The 25,848-nt window shown below is 38.2% G+C and overlaps 3 protein-coding genes across 4 annotated transcripts; 1 reads left to right on the top strand and 2 right to left on the bottom strand.

Moving 5' to 3' along the window:
- Nucleotides 1-2,400: 2,400 nt before the first annotated feature.
- On the bottom strand, nt 2,401-11,915 carry ap1ar (adaptor related protein complex 1 associated regulatory protein). Of its 2 annotated transcripts, XM_074674811.1 has the most exons (10): nt 11,688-11,914; nt 9,103-9,151; nt 8,991-9,017; nt 8,611-8,636; nt 8,424-8,520; nt 8,114-8,212; nt 6,432-6,493; nt 6,012-6,085; nt 5,776-5,898; nt 2,403-5,004 (listed from the first exon to the last, which is right to left on the bottom strand). In XM_074674811.1, exons 1-10 carry the CDS (start codon nt 11,780-11,782, stop codon nt 4,733-4,735), a joined length of 924 nt encoding a protein of 307 aa, XP_074530912.1. In that variant the 5' UTR covers nt 11,783-11,914; the 3' UTR covers nt 2,403-4,732. The 2 variants fall into 2 exon arrangements, with proteins under 2 accessions (XP_074530914.1, XP_074530912.1); XM_074674813.1 differs by lacking the exon at nt 8,114-8,212 and having other exon boundaries at nt 2,401-5,004; nt 11,688-11,915.
- A 1,879-nt stretch (nt 11,916-13,794) lies between these two features.
- On the top strand, nt 13,795-23,020 carry syvn1 (synovial apoptosis inhibitor 1, synoviolin). The gene is made up of 16 exons (XM_074674416.1): nt 13,795-13,977; nt 14,512-14,663; nt 14,797-14,889; nt 15,038-15,190; nt 15,536-15,584; nt 17,031-17,134; nt 17,758-17,884; nt 17,979-18,078; nt 18,201-18,266; nt 18,583-18,699; nt 18,871-19,025; nt 19,298-19,441; nt 19,723-19,872; nt 20,188-20,371; nt 20,464-20,582; nt 20,684-23,020. Exons 2-16 carry the CDS (start codon nt 14,532-14,534, stop codon nt 20,887-20,889), a joined length of 1,899 nt encoding a protein of 632 aa, XP_074530517.1. The 5' UTR covers nt 13,795-13,977; nt 14,512-14,531; the 3' UTR covers nt 20,890-23,020.
- A 71-nt stretch (nt 23,021-23,091) lies between these two features.
- Nucleotides 23,092-25,428, bottom strand: smim19 (small integral membrane protein 19). The gene is made up of 5 exons (XM_074674417.1): nt 25,366-25,428; nt 25,113-25,257; nt 24,641-24,765; nt 23,575-23,710; nt 23,092-23,471 (listed from the first exon to the last, which is right to left on the bottom strand). The coding sequence occupies exons 2-4, from the start codon at nt 25,232-25,234 to the stop codon at nt 23,649-23,651; spliced, it is 309 nt and encodes a 102-aa protein (XP_074530518.1). The 5' UTR covers nt 25,235-25,257; nt 25,366-25,428; the 3' UTR covers nt 23,092-23,471; nt 23,575-23,648.
- Between the last annotated feature and the right edge of the window lie 420 nt (nt 25,429-25,848).

Below are 25,848 nucleotides of genomic sequence, written 5' to 3'. Positions count from 1 at the left end.
GGAGCAGAATTTGGATACAGGCCGCTAAAAATGCTATTCTCACAGGAGTCACAACGAATTTTACCAGCTTAGTTCTGAAGAAGAAACATGGGAAGAAAAACAAACATTTATTTAGTTTATTTACTTTACAAACAGTTACAAGGTTTCGCATGCGCATAGATTCGAATGTTCCAAATGAAGAGACTTCCCCACCTTGGGCATATTTTCAAGATAGCTTACTGCTTTTATACACCACCTGTAACACCTGAGCCTTTTACAAGTTGAACTGAACTGAGGGTCTTTTTGTATCCAGTTTAATGCATCATGACATAAAAAAGTGGTCGTGATAGGCTTCCCTCAACCTGCGGCAATGCTGCATGTTTTGTTGTCTTTTGTAGTTAGTTCTTTATAGTTTTGGCAGCCTATGCGTTGATGAGATAATAATAATAATAATAATAATAATAATAATAATAATAATAATAATAATAATAATAATAATAATAATATTATTATTATTATTATTTTTATTATTATTATTAATAATAATAATCATAATAATAATAATAATAACAATAATAATAGTTATAAGTGCCTTCCTTTACTTTTAAAACTGTAAATGTTACTTTTATGATTATCGCTCCCTTGTTATGAACTTTTTTTCTGGAGAAAATATTGTTTAAAATTGCCTACTTATTTATTTCTGTGATATTGATTTGATTTTACTGACTGCCGAAATGTACTTAAAAAGATTTAGAATACATAGAATATAGAGAGGCCAAAAAAGTCATGATTTAATTAATAGATTAATTTGTTTTTGCAAGATAAAGCATTAATTTCAGTTGTTTATTAAATCCCAACTTTATTTTCTTACCTCAGTCTAAATCATCTGATATCTGAATGTAAAAAGTTTATTTGCTATGACTAGGCAGTGGCAATTAGGCAGTCCTGTTCTGGCTAATGATAGTGATCAGCCTATTGATGTGTTTTTAATTAACAACCAAAAATGATTGTGTTGTCTTGGAAAAACAGAGAAAATACTGTGTAGGCAATCACAGCATTTTAGGGCTTCCATAAAAATCACAAGAATTTTTTATTTTATTTAACTAACTCTATATTTGTCGTAATCTCTCTGTCTGTTTGGGAAAAAAAAATAGTAATTGTAATGGAGGAAGAATGGATCAGTCCTGTTAAAATATATTCAAAGGTTTGATGGGAGGTAAGACAAAGTGTGGGTCTGAGTTACCCCATAAAGTGTGACTTACAGAACGGACACATATTCTTGTTAAGAATTCTGGAGAAAGCATTACACGTGAAGCTATTTGGATTCATCCTAGTTCCTTGATTAACAGTTCAAAGCACACAGCTTGGTTTGCAACAGTCATAAGATTTGCATGATGGATGGTTTTTGTAATGCCTGACAGCTAAAATACAAAACCAACATTACCAACAAACACCAACATTATTTTATCATCTTTTTGCTCTTTCTGGTTGTTTGTGGGATGGACTTTTGGTGAAATGCTTCACATAACTAAATCATTCTATTATTCAAATACTTTTATCAGCTACCTTGTTTCAACTTAAAGTGAGTGTATATCAGGTTTAAACAATAATATAAATAAGAATATAAGAAGAAGAAAATATGAATATAACTGCTTACAAGCGTTACAGTCCATCACTTCTTTATATTTATCTTCTGACTTTGTCCTTGGCCATAGTTTTTCATCATGTGTCATTGAAGATAGAGCAAGGGAAGATCTGGAATACCAGAGCAACAGTGCAAAGCATGTGAAATTCTTAAAGCTATCTTATAATTTAAATATTCTTCAACTATGATATTAACATTAGCACAGACAGTATTAGATAAGATCCTCACCTTAATGACTTGTTCTCTGTATCCCCAGTCATTTTTTATTTTATGCTGAATGATATGTTTATCTTAAATGTATTTTTTTATATGTTAAGTATTACATTTTTATTTTATTAGTGTTGATGGTTCTCTGCTTTTAAACCAATACTGATGAAGCAATCATCAGACCTAAACAAGGGGAAATAAAATGAAGAAAAAAAGAAACTTAAATAGACCAAAGAGTGATTGAAAGTTAGGTTAGGATCATAGAATAATTGCTGCTCACTGCTGATAACCTACATGAGCAAACATTTACAAGCTGCAGGGATACAGTGAAGAGGAGGCACTTCTTGAAACACATGTTCAAGTCTCCTGCAGCTTCATCTAATATCAGTAAAACCCTTCAGCCCTGGGATACAAAACTCTTCTTCCCTGGTGTGTCACGATAAAAAATGCTACGACACTGTGAATACGAAATCATCATTTATATAATTTACAGAGAAGTCAAAACTGAAAATCCTTATTAAATCATTTGGTAATGATCGTTGGAAACCTGTTTTCAATCACTGCCAATTTACTAACAGTCCTGTGGATATAAAATGAACAAATCATGAGTGACAGGTTTGTAAAATAGTAGAAAAGAATAAACAGTTTTCTAAAACGGTAGCTCACCAGTTACAGAGCAGCAGCTGGAAGCAATAAAATAAATAAATTCAAAAATCAAGAAGATGAGAGACTGCTGTGGAGGACTTAACTGTCTGCAGTCGTGTAAAAAAATATGGTGGAACAAAACTCTGTACAGATTTACCCATAACAGTAAGAGAGTAATTGTGGTAGGATTTTAGATACAACCATGCAACTAAAAAAGTGACTTTGATAGACTAAGGACACTAGTTGCTGCAAGTTACTTAATGGCAGCACAGGACAAACACAGTGATGTTTTTATGGTTGAATTTATTTTCAGAAGACCAATAAAGTTAACTGTTAGGCTTTTAAGCCAGTATCAAACTCATACACACCACCAGTACGTGCCTGATTCTGAAATAATGATAAGGTTTAAAGAGGGGGTATCATGCTTTCCAGTGTTTTAAACATGTATACAAAACAATGCTGGATTTTTAAACTTATACATATTCATATGTTGTAGAAATCCCTGAATCTGTCTGTAAACTGATCGCAACGCTCCATTCTTAACATAGCACAAGGTCTGAAGCTCTGGCCCTGGCAGGCCCCAGAGGGCTGGCCAATCAAAGTGAAGGGGGTTTGTAGAGCAGGTAGTCTTTAAGAGACGGCAGTCAAAATGAAGCATTTCAGACAGAGGCTGGAATAAATGTTTTCTAAAACACAAGTGTGAGAGAAACAAGGATTTTGTTGGGCTGTAAATTATGTAAAGCTACTGCAGTGCTAGGGGGACAGTACCCTCTCTTTAAACATAAAGACTGCTTGGGTTTTGCTTCCAGACATTTTAAAAATCACAGTAATATATGTTGGTTTTTAGGTTGGCAAGCTAGTTCTTACACGTTTGGACAGTCATGTGGGCGTGTCCCCAGTTTGGGATGTCAGTTTAAATTGCAGATTCAAAAATATGGGAATTCCTGATTTGAGAGAGTGTATTTGATAGTCAATTTAATGCTTTGTCTTAGTTTTTTTTCCATTTAAGCTTAATTTTAGGAATAGAAGAAATTAAAGGTAAAGGTAAAAAAAAATCTTTTGAAAGAATATGAAATCATGAGATGGGAGGATGTGTTATCATCGTTACAAAAGTGCTGAATGGAGCACTGGTTCGACCTGTTAGTTAAGGTGCACATCTTAAGTAGAGGCTATAGTCCTTGTCAAAGCAGTCCCTGGTTCAACACCTGACTGGAATCAATCCTCACAGTCCAACCTCCTAATTGGCCATCATTTTTAGCTGGAAACAATACAGACAAAAATGCTAAAAAAAAAACAAAACAAAAAAACCCCCAGCAAAAACAAAAAAGAAAAACAGCTTAAAAAGAGTTCAGAATGACACTACATTGATTTATACATTCAAATATTAAGAGGTGCAGTTTAGCCTTTAATCATACAGTATACATGCTTCTATAAAGTGCTTTTTATTGGATTTTGTAAATGTGTGATCAGAGTATTGGGGATTTAGACAGTAAAATGACATATGAAGTACTTTGCCACGCTTGTTTCCCAGTGTCACCCTCAGATCCAGGGCCTGTTCGACAGTCATGGAAGAACTCCTCTCAGTCTTCTTACAATTACCTGTTAAATCTCCAACTTTATGATGTCGTTCATTTTAAGTTCTGTCATAAAGTAAGACTTAAGGGCAGAGGAGAGTACTGAGAACTGAGTGAGTAATATTTATTGTAGTTTTTTTTTTCTTGTCACACATGAAAAGACATTCAGAAAGACTCCAGAACAGGGACCTGTCCTTGCTGCTTCAAGTGCAGCTGATAGTCACAAACCGCATAGTGACTCTTTATTGGTGCTCTGGGTCCAGATAGGTCAGGTGAAGGGGAAATCTTTCAATCAGGTTCAAAAAAGGACAATGTAACTTAACAGGTGCTGAGCGTGAATAAAATGTGCTACTCCTAGAAGAGCTACCTTCACAGTAGATCGGCAACTTCTGTATCATCACTTGCTAAAAAAATGTGTCAAAGTTTGTGGTTGACAAACAAGTTCAAGTTCTAATGCATAAAATGGTCCCCTAATATGGAAAACAAAGGCACTGATCATTTGTATTATTTGTATTTGATGAAAAAACCGTCACCACACTGCGCCGTAGAGAAGAGATTCACAACATCTGAGTCTCGTGTTACAGAAAATTAAGAGCGAGAATGTTCAATTCCACTTGATGGCTAAAAAGCTGGTGATCTCTAACATGAAGATAACAACGGAAATCTCCTCTGGAGCTGGACACTATCTGTCCCCGCCGTCCGCCTTGAGACCACTCTGCAAGACGTCCTCAGACTGAGTGTCTGGTACAGGATTAACAAACCCCTCAAATTCAGTGTCTGTAATGTCCTCTGGAAGGGTCCTCACAAAATCATTCTCCCACTCCAGCGCATTTGAATCCTCAGAGGCTGATGTCGGACCACTGTTAATCTGCTTGCCGCTGGGCCTCAAGGCTGCACGCAAGATGTCCTCCTCAGTACGAGACCTCTCCCAGGGTGGGAGTGCACGAGTGATTCCTACAGGACACAGAGACAGAGGCTTTCAGGCTGACAGCGTGAGACATGAAGTTTATATCTGACAAACTGCTAACAGTTTTTTATCTTTCTGTCAAAAGGCCTAATTCATCAGTATCAAAAAAAAAAAAGTGGAGAGGAACAGAAGAAGCTGCCCTGCAAACTGGACACTTCACAGTGAACTCTTTACACAGCAGGCCGTGACTTGGTGTAGGGAGCATCTACAGAGTGCAAAATAAAAACAAAGAGGAAAATCCCTAAACATGTGTTGTTGTCACATTGATGCTCTACTGTTGGTAAGACTTCAACTATTCACACAGGAGGGGATGTTCTGACATTATAATGGGCGCATGTCTAAACAACATCTAAGACAGAACTTTTTACTTTTACTTCAGAAGACTTTCAGACTGCTACTTTTACTTCAACAAGTTTTAACAAAGTAACTATATAAGCTTAGTATCATTCTTGGTGTTGTGTTTTTTTCTGAAACATCTTGTGACTGTGGAGGATTGAAAAAAACGTCAAACTCTTTTGCAGCCTGTGGAAACATGAACTCCTGAGTATGTTGTGTGACCTGTGTATAACGGGACAGGTGGAGCATTTCAGCTGTTGTTTGGTCAAAGTTTGAAATCCAGTTGTGACGTTACAGTAAAGTTTGACTTATCAGAGATTTTATGACAGACCAAACAACACTTCATCTTTGCAGCATAAGATGTCAAACACAGACTAAGGAGTGAAATCAACAGGACAACAAGAGGAAAGCACCACACTGACCTTCCTCATCTTCCCACTCCAGTTCCAGTGAAGTCCCGTCATCGTTGGTGGAACGGGTCTTGGTGGTGAAGTCCCAGCTGCACTCTGTGTTTGGAGTCACTAGGTACGTGTCAGAGGGCAGTCCTGTAAAACAAAGAGAGTGAGGCTTGCGGATGCAGTTCATTTCAAACTGATATCAACATTCTTGAACACCTGTAAGTGGAGCTTATATAATGAAGAGAAGATAATTCACTTACTGTTGCTCCTGAAAGCTTCAGACTGGGCTTTTACAGTCTGGAGGTAGACATCAAAGTCCTCCCCAGAGGTTTGTCTAAAACAGTAACAATCAAATTAACAGAACTGCTGTAACAGCCTCCACTCAAAGCTTTGACTCAAAACACCATGGCTCACGATACTTGGTAATACCAAAACCCTTATAGCTCGTTAACATATGTTCAGTAACCTACAGTCTTTCAAAAACTGTGTTTTTATAATAGAAATAACTTTTAAAAAGCCCCCAGCTTTATCTAAACAAAGTCTGTCTTCTTTCAAATGCCCAAAGTGAAACTGCTCAGCTTCTATGATGCTGTATGTCTGTGCATCTGTCTGCTTTACTAAAACCTCAGAAAACCTACAGCCTCCTCAGCTACACAACTCCCTGGACTAGACTGACTTACTGTTTCTGTTGAGGTTCATTACTAGAGCCATCTGCTTTCCCCCAATTCTTCTTGGCTGACAACTGCAAACAAAGATAAAATTATTGTTATCATCTTGATACACACGTTAACAGCAGCATCTACAAGCAGACTTATATACCCTCAATTCTTTAGCAGTCAGAATGCTACATAAAAAAATGATAGGCAGCATTTGATACTTTTAAAACCAACATGAGCCCGTATTCAATCAAAGGTAGTGCAAAGACAACTTATCAAATGTTGAAACTGAAAACATGTTTACCACAGTGCTACGCTAACAACATTGTGTAAATATTACTTAGATACAGGATTCTAGCAGCTCAACAGTTTTAGGTCTTCTTTCTCATATTTCTAGTTTCAATGTTTTCAGTGGGTGACCATCTTTGCACCTTAACTCTTCTACTACAGGTTCATGCTGTTCCAACATGTGCAAAATGCAGTCTGGTACCTCTTGCTGTTTTATGAATAGTCTTCCCTCTTACAAGTGGATAAAGCAGTGTCCATGAATTCCAGAAAGAATGTCAGATTTGTCAGATCGAAATTGTTCTCCCTATTTTCCCAGAGAAGAAGATGCTAACAATTCAGGCACAGGCCTCTAAATCATTTACTCTTCCATGGTACAGTAAGATGACTACAGTCATCCACATTATGATAATCAGCTCTACCTTTTGCACAGATGATATTTCAGTAATGTGAATGAAAAAATCTTTAAACTCTTTGCAATTTTATGCTTACAAATATTACTTATTACATACTGCCTCCTCGTGCGGTATCTTACAGAGTGAAGAACCTCTTCCAATCATTTTTCCTGAGAGACTTAGCCTCTGTGGAGCAACCTTTCTATACCCAGTCATATCACCAAATTGTTGCAAGTTAGGTGAGTTAGATGGGATAAGTTTAAATGTTCCTCTGGGTGTTTTTTTTTTTTTTTTTAGACCTTCAAAACAGTGTCAGTGTTTTTTGTCTTTGTACTATTCTTGATTAAATATAAGCTTTAAATTATTAAAAAAAACATCATTTTTTGTTTTTACACAGCATACCAACTCTTAAAGAAGATAAATTGTATTTCTTAAATCCACCTAAAGGCCAGACAAGCAGTTTTAGGATATCATGTAATCACTTTTTAAATTCAGCATCCAAAATATATCTGCAAGAAGCAACAAAGCAACAGCCAAAGGGCCAAACACAGAGAACTTGATAAAAATTGAAACAAACCATGAACAAACAAGCAAGAAAAAAACACAAACAAAGCAGTGCAGTATTATGAATGGAAAAAAAAAACAGCATTTTCATGTTTACGGGAGGTTTGAGAACAGTAAATTAAAATTGTTAATACAAAATTAAGACTGGAAACCTCTGCTATCTTAATTTATTTGTTCAGGCTTTCTTTTTAAAGATAAGTACCTGCAGTATGTTGTGCATCGTTCACTTGCAAGTACTTTCTTATAACTGACCAGTCACATTATTTCCCTGACTGGATATACAGTTACAATTCAATGAGAACAAAAAGAAGAATGGACAAAGAAAAAGTTGTATTGCCTCTCAAGGATGAAAAAGGTTCAAGAGCTGAAAAGTTTGAGAGTCTCTACACACTGCCAGCATGTGAAGAAGTGTTTCATTTAAGAAGTCAAACAGGAAGAAGGGAGCGCTCAGTGCAGCCTCACCTCCTGTAATCTGCGTTCACGTGCCAACCTGGCAGCCTCACGCTGAGCGGCATTTCTAGCCTCCTCTTCTAGCCTTAACTTCTCCTCTTGTGCCTCTAACTGAAGCAGAGAAATCAAAATGAAACAAACACACATACACACACACACACATACAAAAATGAAACAAAAACACAAAATCAAAAAACAGTCCAAACAATGCAGCAAATCAAAAGACAAAAAAAGGTTTTCAAATCAAACGATGCAATCTCAAGTGCATTAATCTAAGAGAGACATAACACATTAAAGATGATCTTTTTGAACTGTGTCTTACTTCCAGTTGCAGCTTTTGATCTATCAGGATCTGCTTGTCTGAGATTGCAGCGTAGCAGTGCTCATTAAGGTGCTTGATCTCATCTTCATTGATTGGCCTGATGAATACAAAACACAAGCAAACATGAATACAAAAACTTCTTTTACATATATTTGGAAGCATTTCAGTTCATATGATGATTATCTACCTTTGGCATGATTGTGGGCTTTCAGCCTGCAATTGAACAAACAACAAACAAACAAACAAAAAGACAGAAGTTAAATACATCAACTCAACTGCACAGATGTCCTTAATAAAAAAGGACAATTTACAGTGATTGTCAGACTGAAGACAGTGATGATTGTGAAGCAGGTGACTCATTCTTTCTATGCATTATTAGCTGATGGTTAACACTGACATTTCTGAGTGTAGTCTTAGAGCAAATACCAAAGGGGGATGGAACTAAAAACTTAGATATTTCTCATTGAATACGCTGTGTACTCAGGAAAATTACTTTAAAGCTACAAAACAACACTTGGAACAGACATCACATTGTTATTACACACTTAGTATGATGATCACACCTACCTCATCGCTCTCTACAAGATTTTCAAACTGCAAAAGAAGAAGTCACAGTTAGACACAAAATCTTAATCTAAATATCTTTTGTGAAATTTTAAATAATTGTACTAAGGAGTACCTCTATTGTATAATGCTCCCCTGTGTTACTGCTTCCAAAGTATTTTGACCTGCGTAGATGATAAAAAAGAAAGTTAACACTTGAGCAATGACCAGATACCCTACATGGGCGTGTATGTTTAATAGTCAGCTGCAAAGAGATTACAAAATAAAGAAATAAATAAAACAAAAAAATGAATAAACACATAAAAGACAGAACTCAATACATGAATAAATATAAAAATAATTAAAATCTATGTTAATATAAAGTTAAAGATAAAAGAGTAAGACATAACTAAAAGTAAATAAATAAATAAATAAAGAGATATATACAAAACAAGCTAATACAAAGGGGTGGAAGAAAAAAAGTTGATTCACATAAGTATCAGGATCTTTTGTTTTATGATTTTTAAATCATATCTATTAAATCATTACCTATTTTTTTTTCTTTTAATCAAATCTGAAACCTTCATTTCTGTCTTTGAAATTTGAGTTGGAAAAAAAGTAACTGCTATTCTCCAGCAGAGGGCAAAATGTTTTTTTTTGACTATCAAGTTAAAGTGATGTCAACATCAACAAACTCTTTCAGTTGGTTGATGGCAAAAAAAAAAAAAAAAAAAAAAAAAAAAGAAATATCAAAGAATCGAAATTTCAATCAAATCCGCACCCCAAAAATGTCAAAGAATTGAATCAGGAGAAAAGCATATTGTCCCAGCCCTAACAACCGAGATACATATTAAGATTGAGCTTTCACTGATAAGGAAATATACAAATGAGAAAAATCACGCAGCATTCCTGACTCTTTTGGGTTTTTTTTTTTTTTTTAAGAGAATTTTCCTTCACTTCACCATTCTAAACAGAGTTAGGAGTTTCAAACTGATTTTATGTTTAAACTCAAAAATTTGAGCCAGAAAACCTGAATTCTCCATTTATCAGGAAATTAACCAAAAATTACCAACAACCATTAAAAACACACTTTTCTGTTCAGAAACACAAGTTATAAAAGGTTGATAATAAATGTCAGTTAGTCAGTAATTGTCCTTTACTTTCTGCAGCAAAACAGTACATTTGAGAATTAATGGATAAGAGCATTAATCATATTTTTAGCATTAAAAATATATCAATCTGAATAAAAAGCTTGCACCATTACAAAAAAATAAAAAGTGTTTCGATAGTCAACTATGCACTGTTAATTTAGGGCAGTGGTGGCAAACACCTTGTACTGGGTCTAATAAATTTGTTATGTATAGGGATGCACGATATTGGATTTTTGCCGATATCCGATATGCCGATATATCGAAACCCTTTTTGGCCGATACGGATACCGATACTGATAATCACAAGTTTGTTTGTTTTTTTCACTGTAAAGAAAGCTAAGTCTATCCTGTACTGGAATTTATATGTTACTCTTATTGTGACGGTCTTATTTGTTTAAGAAACACACATAAAACAAGACAAAAAAACATTTGATTTTACCATAAATAAGAAATATTTAGTATTATTTTTTCAAACTCAAGACATTCAGTATTGAAATACAGAAAAATAATTCCTTTAGATCACATGAACTTTAAATGTACAATGCATTTTTAAACATAACCAAGTTGCATTTGATTATTTTAGAGCTACTGTAACAACCTGGTGACAGACACAGAGCTCTGCAGTGCAAATAAATGAAGTGCTACATTTTATTTAAGGAGCTTATTTTTCAGATGGAGAATAATAATAATAATCCTAACTGAATAGCACCTTATCGGTATCGGCAGAAATTTTCATATCTGCCGATACCGATAAACGTGTTCATAAGCTTTTATCATCTGATACCGATATTGTGCCGATAATATCGTGCATCCCTAGTTATGTATGTATGTACTACTAGCTTTCATTGGGGCCTCTTACCTCGAGATCTGTAGGACAATGTTTGGTACAAGGTCAGATTTTTAAAGTTATTATTTAGATAGAGCAAACCAACATGTTGCTTGGCTGTGACAGTTTTTAACTCAACTTGTCACAATAAATAAAATGTAAAAATGTGTCATTTATACATTTCTATCAAACACTTTATTTCCAAGCCCCTTTAGAAGAAAAATTAAAATGGCCCTTTAATACTGACGGCATCTGGTCCAGGGATGATGACTACAGTTTTCCTTTTGTTGAATCACATCATCTAAATGCTCAGTCAGGTGTAAATAGTTATGATGTAATAATTATTGCTTAATTGCCATTATTTCTATGTCATATTATTTAGTGATATAGTTATGTAATGCTGTAAATATATAAACCTTGTGCTGACGTTGTCAACAAATAGACATGGTTAAACGTTGTCCTGTGTTGACACTTAGGGTGGGGTCTTCATGGGACAGTATCCTCATCCCTGACACGGTACAGTGTCTGGAAGCAGAGCAGGCTTCAAAGACCAGAGGCTCACTGACCCGAGTTACACATAACTGAGCAGACAACAATTAAACAGACCAAACAGCGTCTTAACACGCACACACACAGCACAGACATCATCTTGTGGATTTAAAGTTGACTATGCAGTGACAGGAGACGTAGGTTCAGCTGATGTTGATGCTAGTCCGGCTAGCTCACTTAGCTTGCTTCACTTACCCTCCTCCTCTCTGGATCCTGCTGGTTTCTCTCCTAAAGAGCCGAATACACTGACCCCAGCAATTACCCATGGCACTGTCAAATATTCCCATCATCAAACAGTACAATTAGTAATCTCGTTTCAGCTGCAGGCGCATTGATGCAGACAGCTACATCTTTCACTCAGATCCTGTCACAGTCACTTCCTGTCCTCCTCTTCTTCTTCTTTTGATTTACTGTAGATCGTAAACAACGTTGAGGTGCATAGCGCCACCCATTGTACATAAGTATGTAGCATCACATCATTGATGCTCAATATTCTGGCTGCCTTTTTTTGGCAAGCCCCACCATGTCCTGTTACCTCCTGTAGCTGCACTCTCTATTAATCACAGTGTTGTAGCCCAGTCTATGCTCCACATATTCTTTTACTCCACACCTCTCACAACATTCTTCATTTATTTCATATAGTATTACTTTTTTGTCCTTGCTATAAAATATTACAATATATTACTTTATATATCACTATAAAAATATCATTATTATGTGTATTGCCAAATCCCCTTCTTTTCTACTCTTTTTTTTTTTTTTTTTTTTTTTTTTTTTTTTTACCATTTTTATCACTTGCTTATTAATTACTGCTTTTCTTTCTCCTATATCTGGATATGGACTATGATGTTATTTTCAGGGGCTAGTTTTGTCAATTTACCAGCAGCGTTCTTTATCGTTCACTGTGCTGAATTTCCATGATCAAATTTTCCCTATTTGTGTTTGAATACTGAATACTTTATCAGAAAGCAGTTTAGTCTGTGCACACACTGCCACCCTGTCTGGTCTGACCTCCTCCAACTAATAATGGTGGATACTGACTGCCACCATTTCTGCTGGTATATGCACACCAAACCTTAGTGTTCTTTGACCCATTTGTATAAACTTTTAGGTAGCTGTGAAAATTACTTCTTAAGTTAACACTTGCTATCACCCCAACTCTATTCATTCTCCAGTCTGTCTTTATCTCTGATTGTTGAGGTTTTACTCCTACATCTAAACTTGTACCACTGTGTACCACAGACCTGTAGTTTTGAAGGCATTGTAGCAGTATTAGGGATCTATGACGTGAATAAATAGTGAATAAAGAAAGAAAAGAGTCAAGCTATTATTAATGTAACAGATCATTTTTGATCGGATGAAAGATAAACATCAACCCATTTCACAACACCTGATGTTTTAAGTCCTTACCCACTTATTAAGATGATAGAAAAACCCTCCCACTGGACACAATAAAAGGGTTCTCTGTGGTACTCAAATATTGAGTTGTATTTGGTTCAGTAAAAAAAAAGTCTTGGATGGAGTTTTAGGTTATGAAGCAGCATACGAACAGATTTTGCTGCTGGTGAATTATTTAAATTGTCCCTAATATGAAATGTAATCATTTTTTAAATCTTTCACTGATTCCTTATTGGCCCTATGTGTTTGTAACTTTTTTTTTGTTCCCATTTTTTTAAAATGCTACTCATGAATTCTTAATTAAATCACATATATTCGTATTCTTTTTTTAAACTTCTATGCTTGTGTTTTAGTGCATGATTTTTAGAGTACGGAGTGGTTTCAAATAAATGTTTTTCTTCTTTTTTCTTTGAGTGTGTGTGTGTGTGTGTGTGTGTGTGTGTGTGTGTGTGTATGTGTGGACCCTAGTGTGTGGACATTTTGCAACCACTTTGTGTAAGCTAATGGGGATCCGGGTGATGTGTAAACAATAGAAAATACAGAAAAGAAACGCTATATTGTTTTTTTGTGTGTGTACTAATGCTTTGATTAACTTCTTCTCATTTCAAAAAGTGAAAGTATCACACTCTTTTCCCGTGAAGGTTAGAACCAGTTTGACAGCTGTTTATTGGTCCACGTTTGTATTTACCGTAAACCTCATAAAAGTCATTAAACTCTTTCATCTACAAGTACGAATTTGTTTTTTTACGAATACAATCCCAATATTTTCAAGTAAACATGTTTCGAACACGACGTTTTATTCATGTTTCAGTTTTCTGACTATATTTACATCAAGCTGCGAGAAACGTATGACATTTCAGCAATGACTGAAATTTCTGTTGCGTCATTGTACAGTGTGTGTTGGCCGGATGTGAGGTGGCCCTCAGTGAGCAAGCCTACGATAAACACGTATTCAGACGGCCGAGGATAATGTAAATAAGAGACTAATGTGAAAATGGACTAGCTCATGAAGAGGTTACTTGCATATTTGTGCAGGAGACACCTGTCGAATTAAAAAGGGGGCACGTCTTGCGTACACATCGAGCTGGTGAGTCCCGCAGAGCATTGACAACTGTAATGTTACTATACGGCTAACGTCAGCTAGCGCTACCTAAGCTAATTACCTGTCTTTAACAGTTGGCTAATCTCTGGAGAAAAGTTAGCCTACTAACCCGATACAATGAGAAGTTATGTATTCAACGTCTTCAAAATGTGTAACGAGCATATGAGTTTATTCACTCTTTGCCCAAAGCTCTCGAAAAGACTCGTTTTTTTTGTCCGAATTGGTCACAGTGTTGGTAAGCTAAGACGGCTCGTTGGTCTTTCTCTTCTCTTCCAGGTAAACAGGAATGTATGGAAACATTAGAAAAACATTGGAAAATTTAGCTCATTGCTACTTTGTAGTAAATATGTAATCGCCGAAAGCTCTTGCTAAAAACTCTAACAACGTAGTACCAGATGTCAAAGTCTTGAGCTGAAAGAGTAGTGCTTTCACATTGTCCAATGATCCTGACATGAATGACAACTTCTTCACTTTTTGTCAGTGCATGAAAGTAAAACCAAAATCTGCTCCTTACTGCAGTATTCGTAGCTGGCGACAAGATGGTGCGAGCAGTCTTGGTGACAGCCACCAGTCTGGCGTTGACTGGGGCTGTGGTGGCCCATGCTTATCTCCTGAAACACCAGTTCTACCCTACCGTGGTGTATTTAACAAAGAGCAGCCCTAGCATGGCGGTGAGTGCAGTTACACCAGAAGCTCAACATTGAACTGTTTTTTTTTTCTGAATTGATGGGTTCATTTCATATTACATCAGTAAAAGACATTGTGCAATATCACATTTTGATTTTATTGTGTTTGGGGTCCCAGGTGTTGTACATTCAGGCCTTCGTCTTGGTTTTTCTATTGGGAAAGTTCATGAGAAAAGTCTTTTTTGGACAACTAAGGGCTGCAGAAATGGAGGTAAAGTTCTGTTTATATTTTTGACTGCCTTTAGTCATGTTACACATTTTCAACATCAATGTATAATGTAAATATTGGAAATGACAACAGTGAATCATATGAAGTAGTTTTTCATTTATACTTGCTATGTCTCCCTCCCTTCAACCAGCATCTCATTGAACGCTCCTGGTATGCAGTGACCGAGACGTGCCTAGCATTCACTGTATTCAGGGATGACTTTTCCCCTCGCTTTGTGGCCCTCTTCACCCTTCTCCTCTTTCTGAAATGCTTTCACTGGTTGGCTGAGGATCGAGTGGACTTTGTGAGTGATGACAACGAAATGATTTTCTCACCTTGGACATAAAACAATGAACTTTACCCCCTTAATAGCTATATGAAAAGAAACTTACAGCAGGTCATTTATTAAAAATACCTTGGTCTTTGTTTAAAGTTTTAAATTAAAAAAATAATTGAGTAGGGTAACAAGTTTTCCAGTGATGAAGAAATGTTGGTGAAGGTAGCTTTTACTTAGCTGCTGTAATGGATTTATCAACCCTTTGTACAATCATGAGTCAGAGTCACAGCTTATTAAATGATTTGAGAGATGTCCTTTAACAACCATGAAAATAACCTATGGTTTATGTGTTCCTAATCCTCTTACTGCCAGATGGAACGGAGTCCAAACATTTCCTGGGTTTTTCACATGCGTGTTTTATGTAAGTACAACTTATCAGACACACTAGAGGTTATGTGCCTTTCTCTGTTGGTTTACTTTGATCTCTGTCACTCTCACTTCTTCTTTACCAGTGTAAAAAAAAAAAAGCATCTACACCACAATGAAACTGTCCTCAAATCATTTTGTTTGCATATAAGACCAGAAGCACCACAGTTCAGTGGCCTCATGACAGACTAACGTTAAAGGTACAATGTGTAGAAAATGGATGAGCATACTTAGTATTTCCCACCCCGACTATCAGTGAAAAAATGTTGGTCAAGTATCTCCTGCGTTGCATGAGTCTGATACTCTTATTTTTTAAGTATTTACCATCAAACTCTCTGTTAATGCAAAATCATTCATGCTAAACAGCCACTACTGCTCCCTACTTCCTCTTCTTACAGCTTCTTCTTTCATCTCTAACATTTTTGGGCTGACACAAAAAATGTGAATGGTGTTTAGTGCAGGAGCCAACATAACTCAAGGCCCAGAGCCAGTGACGCCCAATGACAAATGTTTATTTTTCTTTTTATTGCCAATTAGAGTTTGAGAGATAGACCCATTTAAAAAAAATGTCTACATTGTGTAGACTGACATGGTTGATGTACTGCAGCATGATTCATCAAAAGTATGTGTAAGCATTGACAGGTAAAATGTTGTAAGCGTAGTCTCATACTGGCCCGCTGACATTTAATTAAAAATGTGGTGAAGAGGAAGATACTTTCCATTTACTCGAAGCTTTCCACACTTTTTTCATGCCAGCTTCGTTAATGACTGTGGAAGGAAGCACCTGTTTTTTTATTTTTAACTTGTACACGAACACCACACACCACATCAAAGTACCAGCACATAGAGAAAAAGATGTCAGGTAGTCAAGTTTGTTCAGAGAAAAGCGACAGGACAACATGTTTCTGTCGTGAAGGATGAGAGGCAACAACGCTGCTCCTGTCAGAAAAGGAAAGTAAAATAAGTGAGTTCTGTTCTGGCAGAAGGAGGAGTAAACATCTACCAAAGAGTAAATGTGTGTGTGAATCCATTGCTCATAGGCACATTATAGTTTGGTATAAGTCTCATACAACTCAATCAGATGAAGTCTTGAGATATTTATACAAATAACATGGCTGGTTGGTTCCATAGCCCAACATTTTACAGACTGCACCTTTAACAAACAGTAAGAGCATATTCTGAACACCACAGAGAAATTCTGTCACCTGTAACCAGTAGCTATCCAACTCATCCATTAATAAACAGCCATCAGTATTCTAACACAGCAGATAGTACTGTGCTGCAAAGTGGTCTTATTAGTTTTATTTTCAAAATAAGAAAACATCTTTAGAGACTATCTGTACTTGCTCATTTTTTCTCAGTTGTTAAGAAGCCTCCTTAATTAGGAAGCAAGATCCCCAGATAAGAATGATTCAGTTTTGTTTTTATGTGTTTCCTGCAGCTTTAATGGGTTTGCTGGGGGTCCTGGATTTTCTGTTTGTCAACCATGCCTGTCAGAGCATCATCACCCGAGGAGCCTCAGTCCAGCTTGTTTTTGGATTTGAGGTTTGCCCTTCTTCATTTATTATTTAACTCTAAAAAGCCCATTTAACCAGCCTCTAAAATCTCAAAAGCTTTATGACAAAGCATTTGAGCCATCACAAATGGTCCAGACTCATTAGTATGTTCGATAAATTACACAAATATCAAATAATTTTTTATTTATTAGAGTATTATTCTAGCAGCCCAGTGCCAAAGTGGGCATAAGTGAGATCAAATGTTAATTTCGCATCCTTCAAGTTTTTTTTAGCTCACAGCTCTGACCACTAATGGTACATGCTGATGATGTAGAACAACACAAAGAGATGTCAGATATAAATGCAGTTTCACATATATTTTGGTATGTCCAGGATTCTAAAAACTGTTTCCTTTGTGAAGACAAGACAGATTATGAATAACCAGTAATAGACCAGTAATAGAGTCCTCAGCTCAAGAAGCCGGTCAAAGGACTAGACCTGTATGTTGACCTACTAGTAGACAGACTGTAGAAAATGAAGCTATTTTTGGCCTCCAATTAAAAAAGCTATCTAAACAAACAGGATGGACTGAGATGAGCTGTTTGGCTCTCCATTTAACAAACAACAACTAAGAAATGTGTTTTTCAAAGTATATTCTGTCTTCATCTCCAGTATGCCATCCTGCTGACCATGGTGTTGACCACCTTCATAAAGTATGTGCTGCACACTGTTGACCTGCAGAGTGAGAACCCATGGGACAACAAGGCCGTCTACATGCTCTACACCGAGCTCTTTACAGGTGCTCTGTCGGCCTCATCTCTGACTGAATTTATATTTCTCCTCACTGCTTTGTCACAAACATGATAACATACTCAGATTCTGTTCTTCTTCAGGCTTCATCAAAGTGCTCCTCTACATTGCCTTCATGACCATCATGATTAAGGTCCACACCTTCCCTCTGTTTGCAATCCGCCCAATGTACCTAGCTATGAGGTGAGCAGCAATGTGCCTCTGTTTGTGGTTATTACATTTCTGATTTTGTTGTTGCATAGATCCAAACCCTTAAAGAGAGGCATTATGTTTTTTAAGTTTTGTTTTTTCTACTTTTCTCTCAGGCAGTTTAAGAAAGCTGTGACAGATGCTATCATGTCTCGAAGAGCCATTCGCAACATGAATACATTGTAAGTAATCTCAGCGCATTAGCAATTGCACCCTAGTTCCTTTATAAAAGTCTTTCCTTCATTTTGAATAGACATTGTTCAATATGAATTGTAAGTTAAGTTCAGTGACATCAACTCTAGCTGTATGCAAATGATTGTGTGTTGTTTGTTAGGTGCTGATGTGACGGACAGATAAATAGAAGACAAGCTACTTTGTTTCACAATACCTTCATCTCTCTCTTGGTTGTAGCTGAAAAATATCTGTCTGCTTAACTTCTGTTCTGTATCATGTCATGAGCCATATGTAACAGACTTTTTAAATCTTGCCCATGCTCAGATACCCTGATGCTACCCCTGAAGACCTGCAGGCCTCTGACAACGTCTGTATCATCTGCAGAGAGGAAATGGTCACCGGTGCAAAGAAACTACCTTGTAACCACATTTTCCACTCGAGGTAAGTTCTGCAAAGATCGACACCTGTGTTGTTGAATAGTGGTGATGACAATTATTGACTTATATCACACTTTTTATAAATTCAGCACTAAGAATTTCAGTAGTTAGGGAGCTAATGAGAACCTTGACTGTTTGTTTTGTGATCAAGCTGTCTTGCCCTCTCTTCCCACAGCTGTTTGCGCTCCTGGTTCCAAAGACAGCAGACCTGTCCTACGTGTCGTATGGACGTCCTCCGTGCTTCAAATAATCAGACTCCAACCCCAGCCCAGGCCCCGCCCCCTGCTCCTGCCGCCCCGGCCAATGTTCCTGCAGCACCACCTGCTAATGGTGAGCGTAAAAACCATCACACATGACTCCACCCTGTTTTACTGCTTTAACATCGGGTCTACCAGTGCCTACATTTTTTGCAGTTACAAATGTGACATCAGCTGCTTCTACTCCGTAAACATCCTCTGTGAGAGAGCATGAACCATGCCTTTCAAACAGCTTTTTCAGTACCACATTTAACAACACAGCAGTAGAAGCACGGAGTACAGTCGCCGGCTTTGCAGATGTTAATGTTTCCTGCTGCTATCAGTTCTGATGTGTTTCTTTTCCAGTGGCTCAAGGCATGTTACCAGGTTTTCCACCTGGTATGTTCCCTTTCTGGGGTCCATTCCCAGTGCCTCCTCCTGCTCCAGAAGCTGCACCTCCCGGGCCCAGTGACGCCCCACAAGTCAGTGCTGAGGCTGCTCAAGCAGCTGGTAAGGACACCACATACAACTTAATAGGCAACTCAGTTTTCCATACAAAATATGTCTAGCCCCTGCTTTAAAGTTTGAGGCAGTATCGCTGTCACCAAGTGTATCACTTTGTTGTTTCACTGTTACATATATTTGTGCTTGTTTCTGACTGTATTTTCAGTTTTTTGATCCAAGTTGTAACTTTAAGCTAATTGTAGTTTGATTTTCCATTTATACAAATTAGAAATAAGCCAGAGCATCTCTAACCTTGACATAACACAGTTTTATTTGTTGGTTTCAAGGCACCAGCCAGCCGACCTCATCAGCTGCAGACGCCTCCGCAGCAGCAGTTGCTCCTCCAGGGTCGGCGGTGCCAGGCTTTCCCTTCTCCTTCCCTCCTCCTCCTTTTCCCACTTCACCGTGGTTGCCAATGCCACCACCCCCACCTTTTGGTGAGTGCTGATTCTTTTTTTTGTTTCAAACTGAAAAAGATGAAGGAAGTAAATCTTATGGAGTATAGATGTGCTGTGTTGACAGCTGAAATCCCCCTACCTGGCCTTTTGTCCTGTTAGCTTCCTTGTGAAGTTTCTGTCTGAAGTTAAAGTGAGCCTATGAGAGGAGATGGAAGAAACTACTCAAGAAAACTTTCTGATGTGATGTTCTGCACCCTGATACCGTCTGGAAAAACATGACTGTTTCATAGCAGAAAGTGGAGGGCTGACTTGACCTGCCTTTGTGTAAGTGTGTCTTTCCTCCCTTTCCTCCAGTGTCTTCAATGCCTCCACCTCCCCCGTCTCTGTCCCGGCTTTCTGAGGAGGAGTTAAGGGAGCTGGAGGCAGAAGGCCGACGTGGCCTTGAGGCCAGGCTCCAGTGTCTCCAGAACATCCACACCCTGCTGGACGCCGCCATGCTCAACATTCACCACTACCTGAGCACTGTTGCTACACTCAGGTAACCGAGCCAACCTGAGTTCAGTCTCATGTCATTTTATATCTGAAAGAGTAGCACTCATTATTTTTCTTCTGCTGCTGTGTTCCCTGCAGTCCTCCTCGGGCAGAAGGTAACAACACCGGAGAATCCAGCGGGTCAAATCATGCTGCTTCCTCGCCTGGAACTGAGCAACGTACAGACGGCCCCCAACAGGAGAAAGGCTCCGCCAACTGTAAGTGTACTCACAGGTCACGTGCACTGTTCTACACAGCTTTCCAAGATGATCAAACCAGAGACCTGACTCCTCATGTCTGTATTTCTTTATTTTTTCAGCTGATGAGGAGGGCAGAGACACAGCTTCCTCGGAGCCAACAGATTCCGCTGCAGTAGCATCGGACACAGAAGGAAGAGAAAGAAATCAGGAAGGAGAATTTGAGACATCGGAGGATGGAGAGCCCAACGCTGCTGAGCTGAGGCGCCGCCGCCTTCGTAAGCTGGAAACATCGTCAGCATCATCTTCACCCCCAACTGAAGACTGATTCATGATCTCTGCCTTAAACATTTTGCCCTGGACCAACAGGAACTCCAATATGACTCTATTGTGGCGTCGGTTTCTCATTATCTCTGTCTGGAAGCTCTTAACCTTCCTCAGGTTTTCTAACCGTGTTGAGTTGGACTCAGGCTGCTGAGAGATGTTTTGGTCTGTGCTGCTTCTCTTGACTTTGTCTTTGTTTTAGAAAGCAATAGGCCATCTTCTGTTATTTTCACCACCCTCCTCCTTCCTCTGAATGACTACTACACCTGCTGCAGGTGTTTGTACATTTTGATCAAGTGGAAGGCAAACTCGAATGAAAACCCTCGGTAAATGTGAGACAGACAGTATTTGGATTTGTGTCTGGTAGTTATGCTGTCGATAAACTGTCGATGAGGTCTTTGCTTGCACTTTGATTTTTTGTTTATTTTAGCTTTGTTTAGAATAAAACGCTCCTGGTGACGTCACTGGGACGTCACACACGTTGGTATGTTACAGAACATCCGGTTCAGTGCAAATGCAAATCATATCCAAGAAAGTTGAACAAAAACCGCTTTCTACTTTTTTAAGCACTCATCTCTTGTTGTTGCCACTACTGATGTAACATAATGGATCCATTCTGATGAGCATATTCTGTATAATGAGATTCAACAGATGATCTCCACATGAGGCAGAATAAACTGTCAGCTGGCAGTAGCAGAGCAGATATGATGGTGTGTATGCTCACAGCCAGGAGGCGCTGGTCCTCCTTCAGATTTTAATGAGGAATACCTGATAGGTACAAGATGCTAAATTCAAATGAATAAAAGTGGTTACATCTGGGTTACAGTTACTCTAGTGTCAACACTCCACAGTTTTCCCCTTAAAAACAACATCACTACAATTTGATTTCACAGTTTTCATTTATATCTTTTAATCATCTTTACGCTAATTGGCCCTTGATGTCATGAGGTGTAGAAGAATTCCTGCTTTTTTTCTAATACTGGTATTTTTGTGTGGAATTTGGGTTCTAGTTTCTACTTGTTTGGGATATTGATGGTTTCAAGATCCTTCTACACAAACATATTTTATTCATTGCATTTGTCCCATATCTGCTCAAATTGTAGTAAAAAATGCTTTAATTAAACTGGCAATGATGAGTAAACAGTTCTATTTTAAATTGCCAGTCAAAAGTAAGGGAAAGACAAAACTTAGTGGATAAAACTGATATGACACGGCAGAGGCTAAGTTAGAATGTTCTCTCATCAGGCCTGATGCACGTTTCACTGACCTGCTAGGATACTGTCTACAGATTACATTGCTTCCTCTCACAATGTTTACCTGTGATGCTGTGAGATTCATCAGTGATCCTCGTCTTTCTGTGAATTTCTTCTGCAGCATCAGCTTTTCATTAGGCTCTGTCAGAGCTGGAGGAACAGCGGCTGGTAGCTTCACCGCTGTCACTCCTGTTAGCTCTCACACGTGCACATTCAGACACTGACTGTAGAGTAGCTTTTCTCTCAAGCTATTTAATATGTAAAAGCACCAGTTCTTGGCAAAAGGACCAGCAAAGTTGACAGAGGAAAAAAAGAAAATCACCAGATGAGTAGAGGAATAGAGAGCTGAAGGGAGAGAAAGTCCCAGACAAACTGGGACATGGAGCTACAACTTTTAGTGGCCAAGTAAGTTGAGGAAAGATACAGCAGTTCTACTTGTGTCATGTGTATGACTCGATACTCTTGTGATGTGAACATAAATCAGGAGATCTGCCAACAACCCACAGTATACCTGATATGAATGCTGTGTATGGTAACTGTTTAAGGGATAATTGAGGTTTAGTGTATGGATATGTGAAACAGAATCCTGACAGGGTGAGACAAGACTGAAAGAGGGATGACAATACCTCTCACACCCCATCCTCATGATAAATATGCCAATTAATAGCAGTCTGTCTTCATAACTCTCGCTGCTGCTACTACATACACAGCGCTTAGTGTGGGACTTGAGGTTGAGTGATCAAGGAAAGTTTTCTGTTTACCAGAACAATGTGGCAATATTTTTGCATGTATCCTGTCATAAACAGAACTTAAGTAATCCTTACTTTGAGAACTAACAACTGACAGCAATCCATACAATACTTGAGACTTTCTGTCCAGTGTTTAACTCTAATGAGCTCAATGTATCACAAGGATGATGTGAAATTTAATTTATTAGAAACTCAATCATAATGAACTTTTTAATTTCTTTTATTTCTCAACAATACACAAGAGTTAAAATAGAAATTCAGACAAAAAAAATGCTCAAACAGGTGTCAGAGTTTTTACTATCACATAAATTTACTGCAGAGCTCACAGAAAATAAAAAAAAATTAAGACTAGATCCTATTTAAGGATCGTGTTCTATGTGCAAGTATTACTTAATTTCTTCATCTTATTTACACCGAAAGTACATCAGTGACGTCAGAAACATTTACAGGTATTTACAAATTTATAAATCCTCCATCTGAGAAACAGACAACAGCCTCACAGCCGACCCCAAAGATCCTACAATCTCAAATGTGCTTTGCAGCTCCTTTGGTCCCATCAGGATTGGTCCAGCTGTGCCTACCTCCTGTACAAGACACAGATTAAAAACACAAAGTAAATACAAGTTGCCACAACACTGTACGATGCAGTTTAACACATTTTGAATGATTTCTGATCTAGTATCTTACCTTACTCATGAACAGAGGGCTCGAGGTTGAGTGAGGATCATCAGCTCTGAGAGGAAGGGATGATGTCCTTACTCTCATTCCATAGAGAGCTGTACACTCTCTGTCTGCCCTTGTTGCTGCTGCTCAAACTTCCTAGCTAGGACACAAAACAGACAGCAGAATGACAAAAAAATTACACCTCATACAATCAATTTTAAAATTATCAGTCTAAGTTGTTAATATGGGTACAATGCCTGATGTTCAGTTCTGCCTATTCAATCTACGTAAAGTATTTCAGTATTTCTGTGTAAGTTATCTTTTTACAACTACACCGACAGTGAGTGGGAAATATTAGACAGTAAATGCACATTTTGGCCCAAGCTGCTGTGTAACAAACAAGAAAATTAGGAGACTTAAGAGATGTAGGTGACTTTGGGTTTCATTGTGATGGCCAGAGGATGCGGTAAAGACCTCCAAGCCTGCAGCTCAATGATCAGGTTTACTAGCTACAGGCTCAGAGTGCGGATGCCAACCCTTATCCACCACCTGAGCACTAACTATGGGCATTTTGGGACCATGCAGTAACAGCAAAAAGTAGCATTGAACACACTGGGAGATCAAGGAGTTGACTTGGCCTGGAAATCCCTCAGATCTCAGTCTAACTTGGTATTTCTAGGGTGTTCTATCACACAAGTCGAATTCATGAAGGCCCCCCTCTTAATTCACAACGCAGAGAGAGAACTTGCTGATTTGTTGGGGAAGGCGGCTCAGGCAGGTGGTTCTACGTTTATGGCTGGCTGGTGCACATGTGTAACTTACACTCAGGATGGCTTGCCATTGATGAAGTGCCTGAATAATATCTAAGACTTCAAATTAAGAGAAATTGTCTCCACAAGGCGACTTGACATTCCTATCTCCTGATGTATTTGGTAAGGGTTGTATGCCTGTTAGGAATCTGATTCTGATGAAAGATGTGGCCATTCATCTTCAGCTTGCACTGCTCTGTTCACAACACATGAGCCCATTCTGGCCAAAATGTCAGTCCTCCTCTTATTCCTTGTAATATGGGAGTTACACTGATTCTCACCCAAAGAGTACATTTCCAGCTGCTGCCTCAGGCGGACCTTCTGAAGGCTGTCATAGAAGTTTGGCTCCGGGCTGCTGCCGACAGTGGGTGGCAGAGAAAAGATGCGCATGATCTTCCTCTTGTTTCTGTAACACAGAAGGATCCCTATTGATTTGACTTAAGATTGGCTAACTACTGACTCCACTTCATTAAATTCATGAATCCAGGGGTACACATACTTTTTCAACATGCATTATGAATTTCTACTTGGTGTTTTTAATAAGAAACATGAAAACATAATTGTTTATGTGATGTTGGTTTTAAAAGGTCTGTCTATGAGACTCTTCTTGCAACTGTTCAATGATACCACAATAAAGCGAATGTGTGGGGATATTCTATAGCCCGGAGGAGGGTATGGAGAGAAGACTCCGAAACAAATGACCCTGTTTTTTCAATTTAATTTCATCTAAGATAGAAGAAAAACTTGGCTTACTTCCTGGCATACATGAGAAGGCCGAAGCTGACCAGTATAACCAGCAGGTAGACGTTGGTAGCCTCATTCCAGGCTTCGTGGACCGAGTAGTCGATGGACTCGGGCTCCCCGTGAGCACCCATTAGGACTATGGACTACGACCAAACTGGTACAAACGAGAATGCAAAGAGAAATTCACAGCGTATCCGCGTAGAAAAATCAGCATATAACGAGATTTAAGGATTTAATCGAACAATAACATCACAGCGATGACCTGCACAGGGTTAACGCCACTTCCGGTTTCCTCGGCGGATTCTCTTCTTCGCTTGTTGGTGGCAGCTTGCAAAAGGTGCATTACCGCCACCGTCTGGTATGTAGGGGGGTGTACACTGGCGGCCAGTTTTTCTTTTTCTGCTGAGGAACCTGAAAGTATTACATTAAAACAAAAGACTTCGTGACGGGCAAAGGGGCAAAAGAAAAAAGGGGTCATTAAGCCATTAATTGATTCTTGTCTCCCCAGAGGACACTTTTGCTCGCGTTATGGATCCAGAGCGGGCATAGTGCACTATGGTTTTTTGTTTTGTTTTTGTAACAAAGGAATATTCAATGAAATATGGAACCCGTTAACTGTCCGTATTAAATAAAAGTGTTATAACAACGTAATGTCCGAATTTAAATTGATCATTGCTTGAAATTGATATTGAAAAAAAAAAGATAAATACCCCTGGACTTTATATGTGGCCTACCTCTAATTATA

This window comes from Halichoeres trimaculatus, unplaced genomic scaffold (genome assembly GCF_033239565.1).
Source record: "Halichoeres trimaculatus isolate MK-OKI-2021-1 unplaced genomic scaffold, fHalTri1.1 fHalTri1_scaffold_7, whole genome shotgun sequence".
In the NCBI taxonomy this organism is placed as follows: domain Eukaryota; kingdom Metazoa; phylum Chordata; class Actinopteri; order Labriformes; family Labridae; genus Halichoeres; species Halichoeres trimaculatus.
Note: the sequence above shows the minus strand (reverse complement) of the source record. Positions and strands in the feature narration are given on the sequence as shown.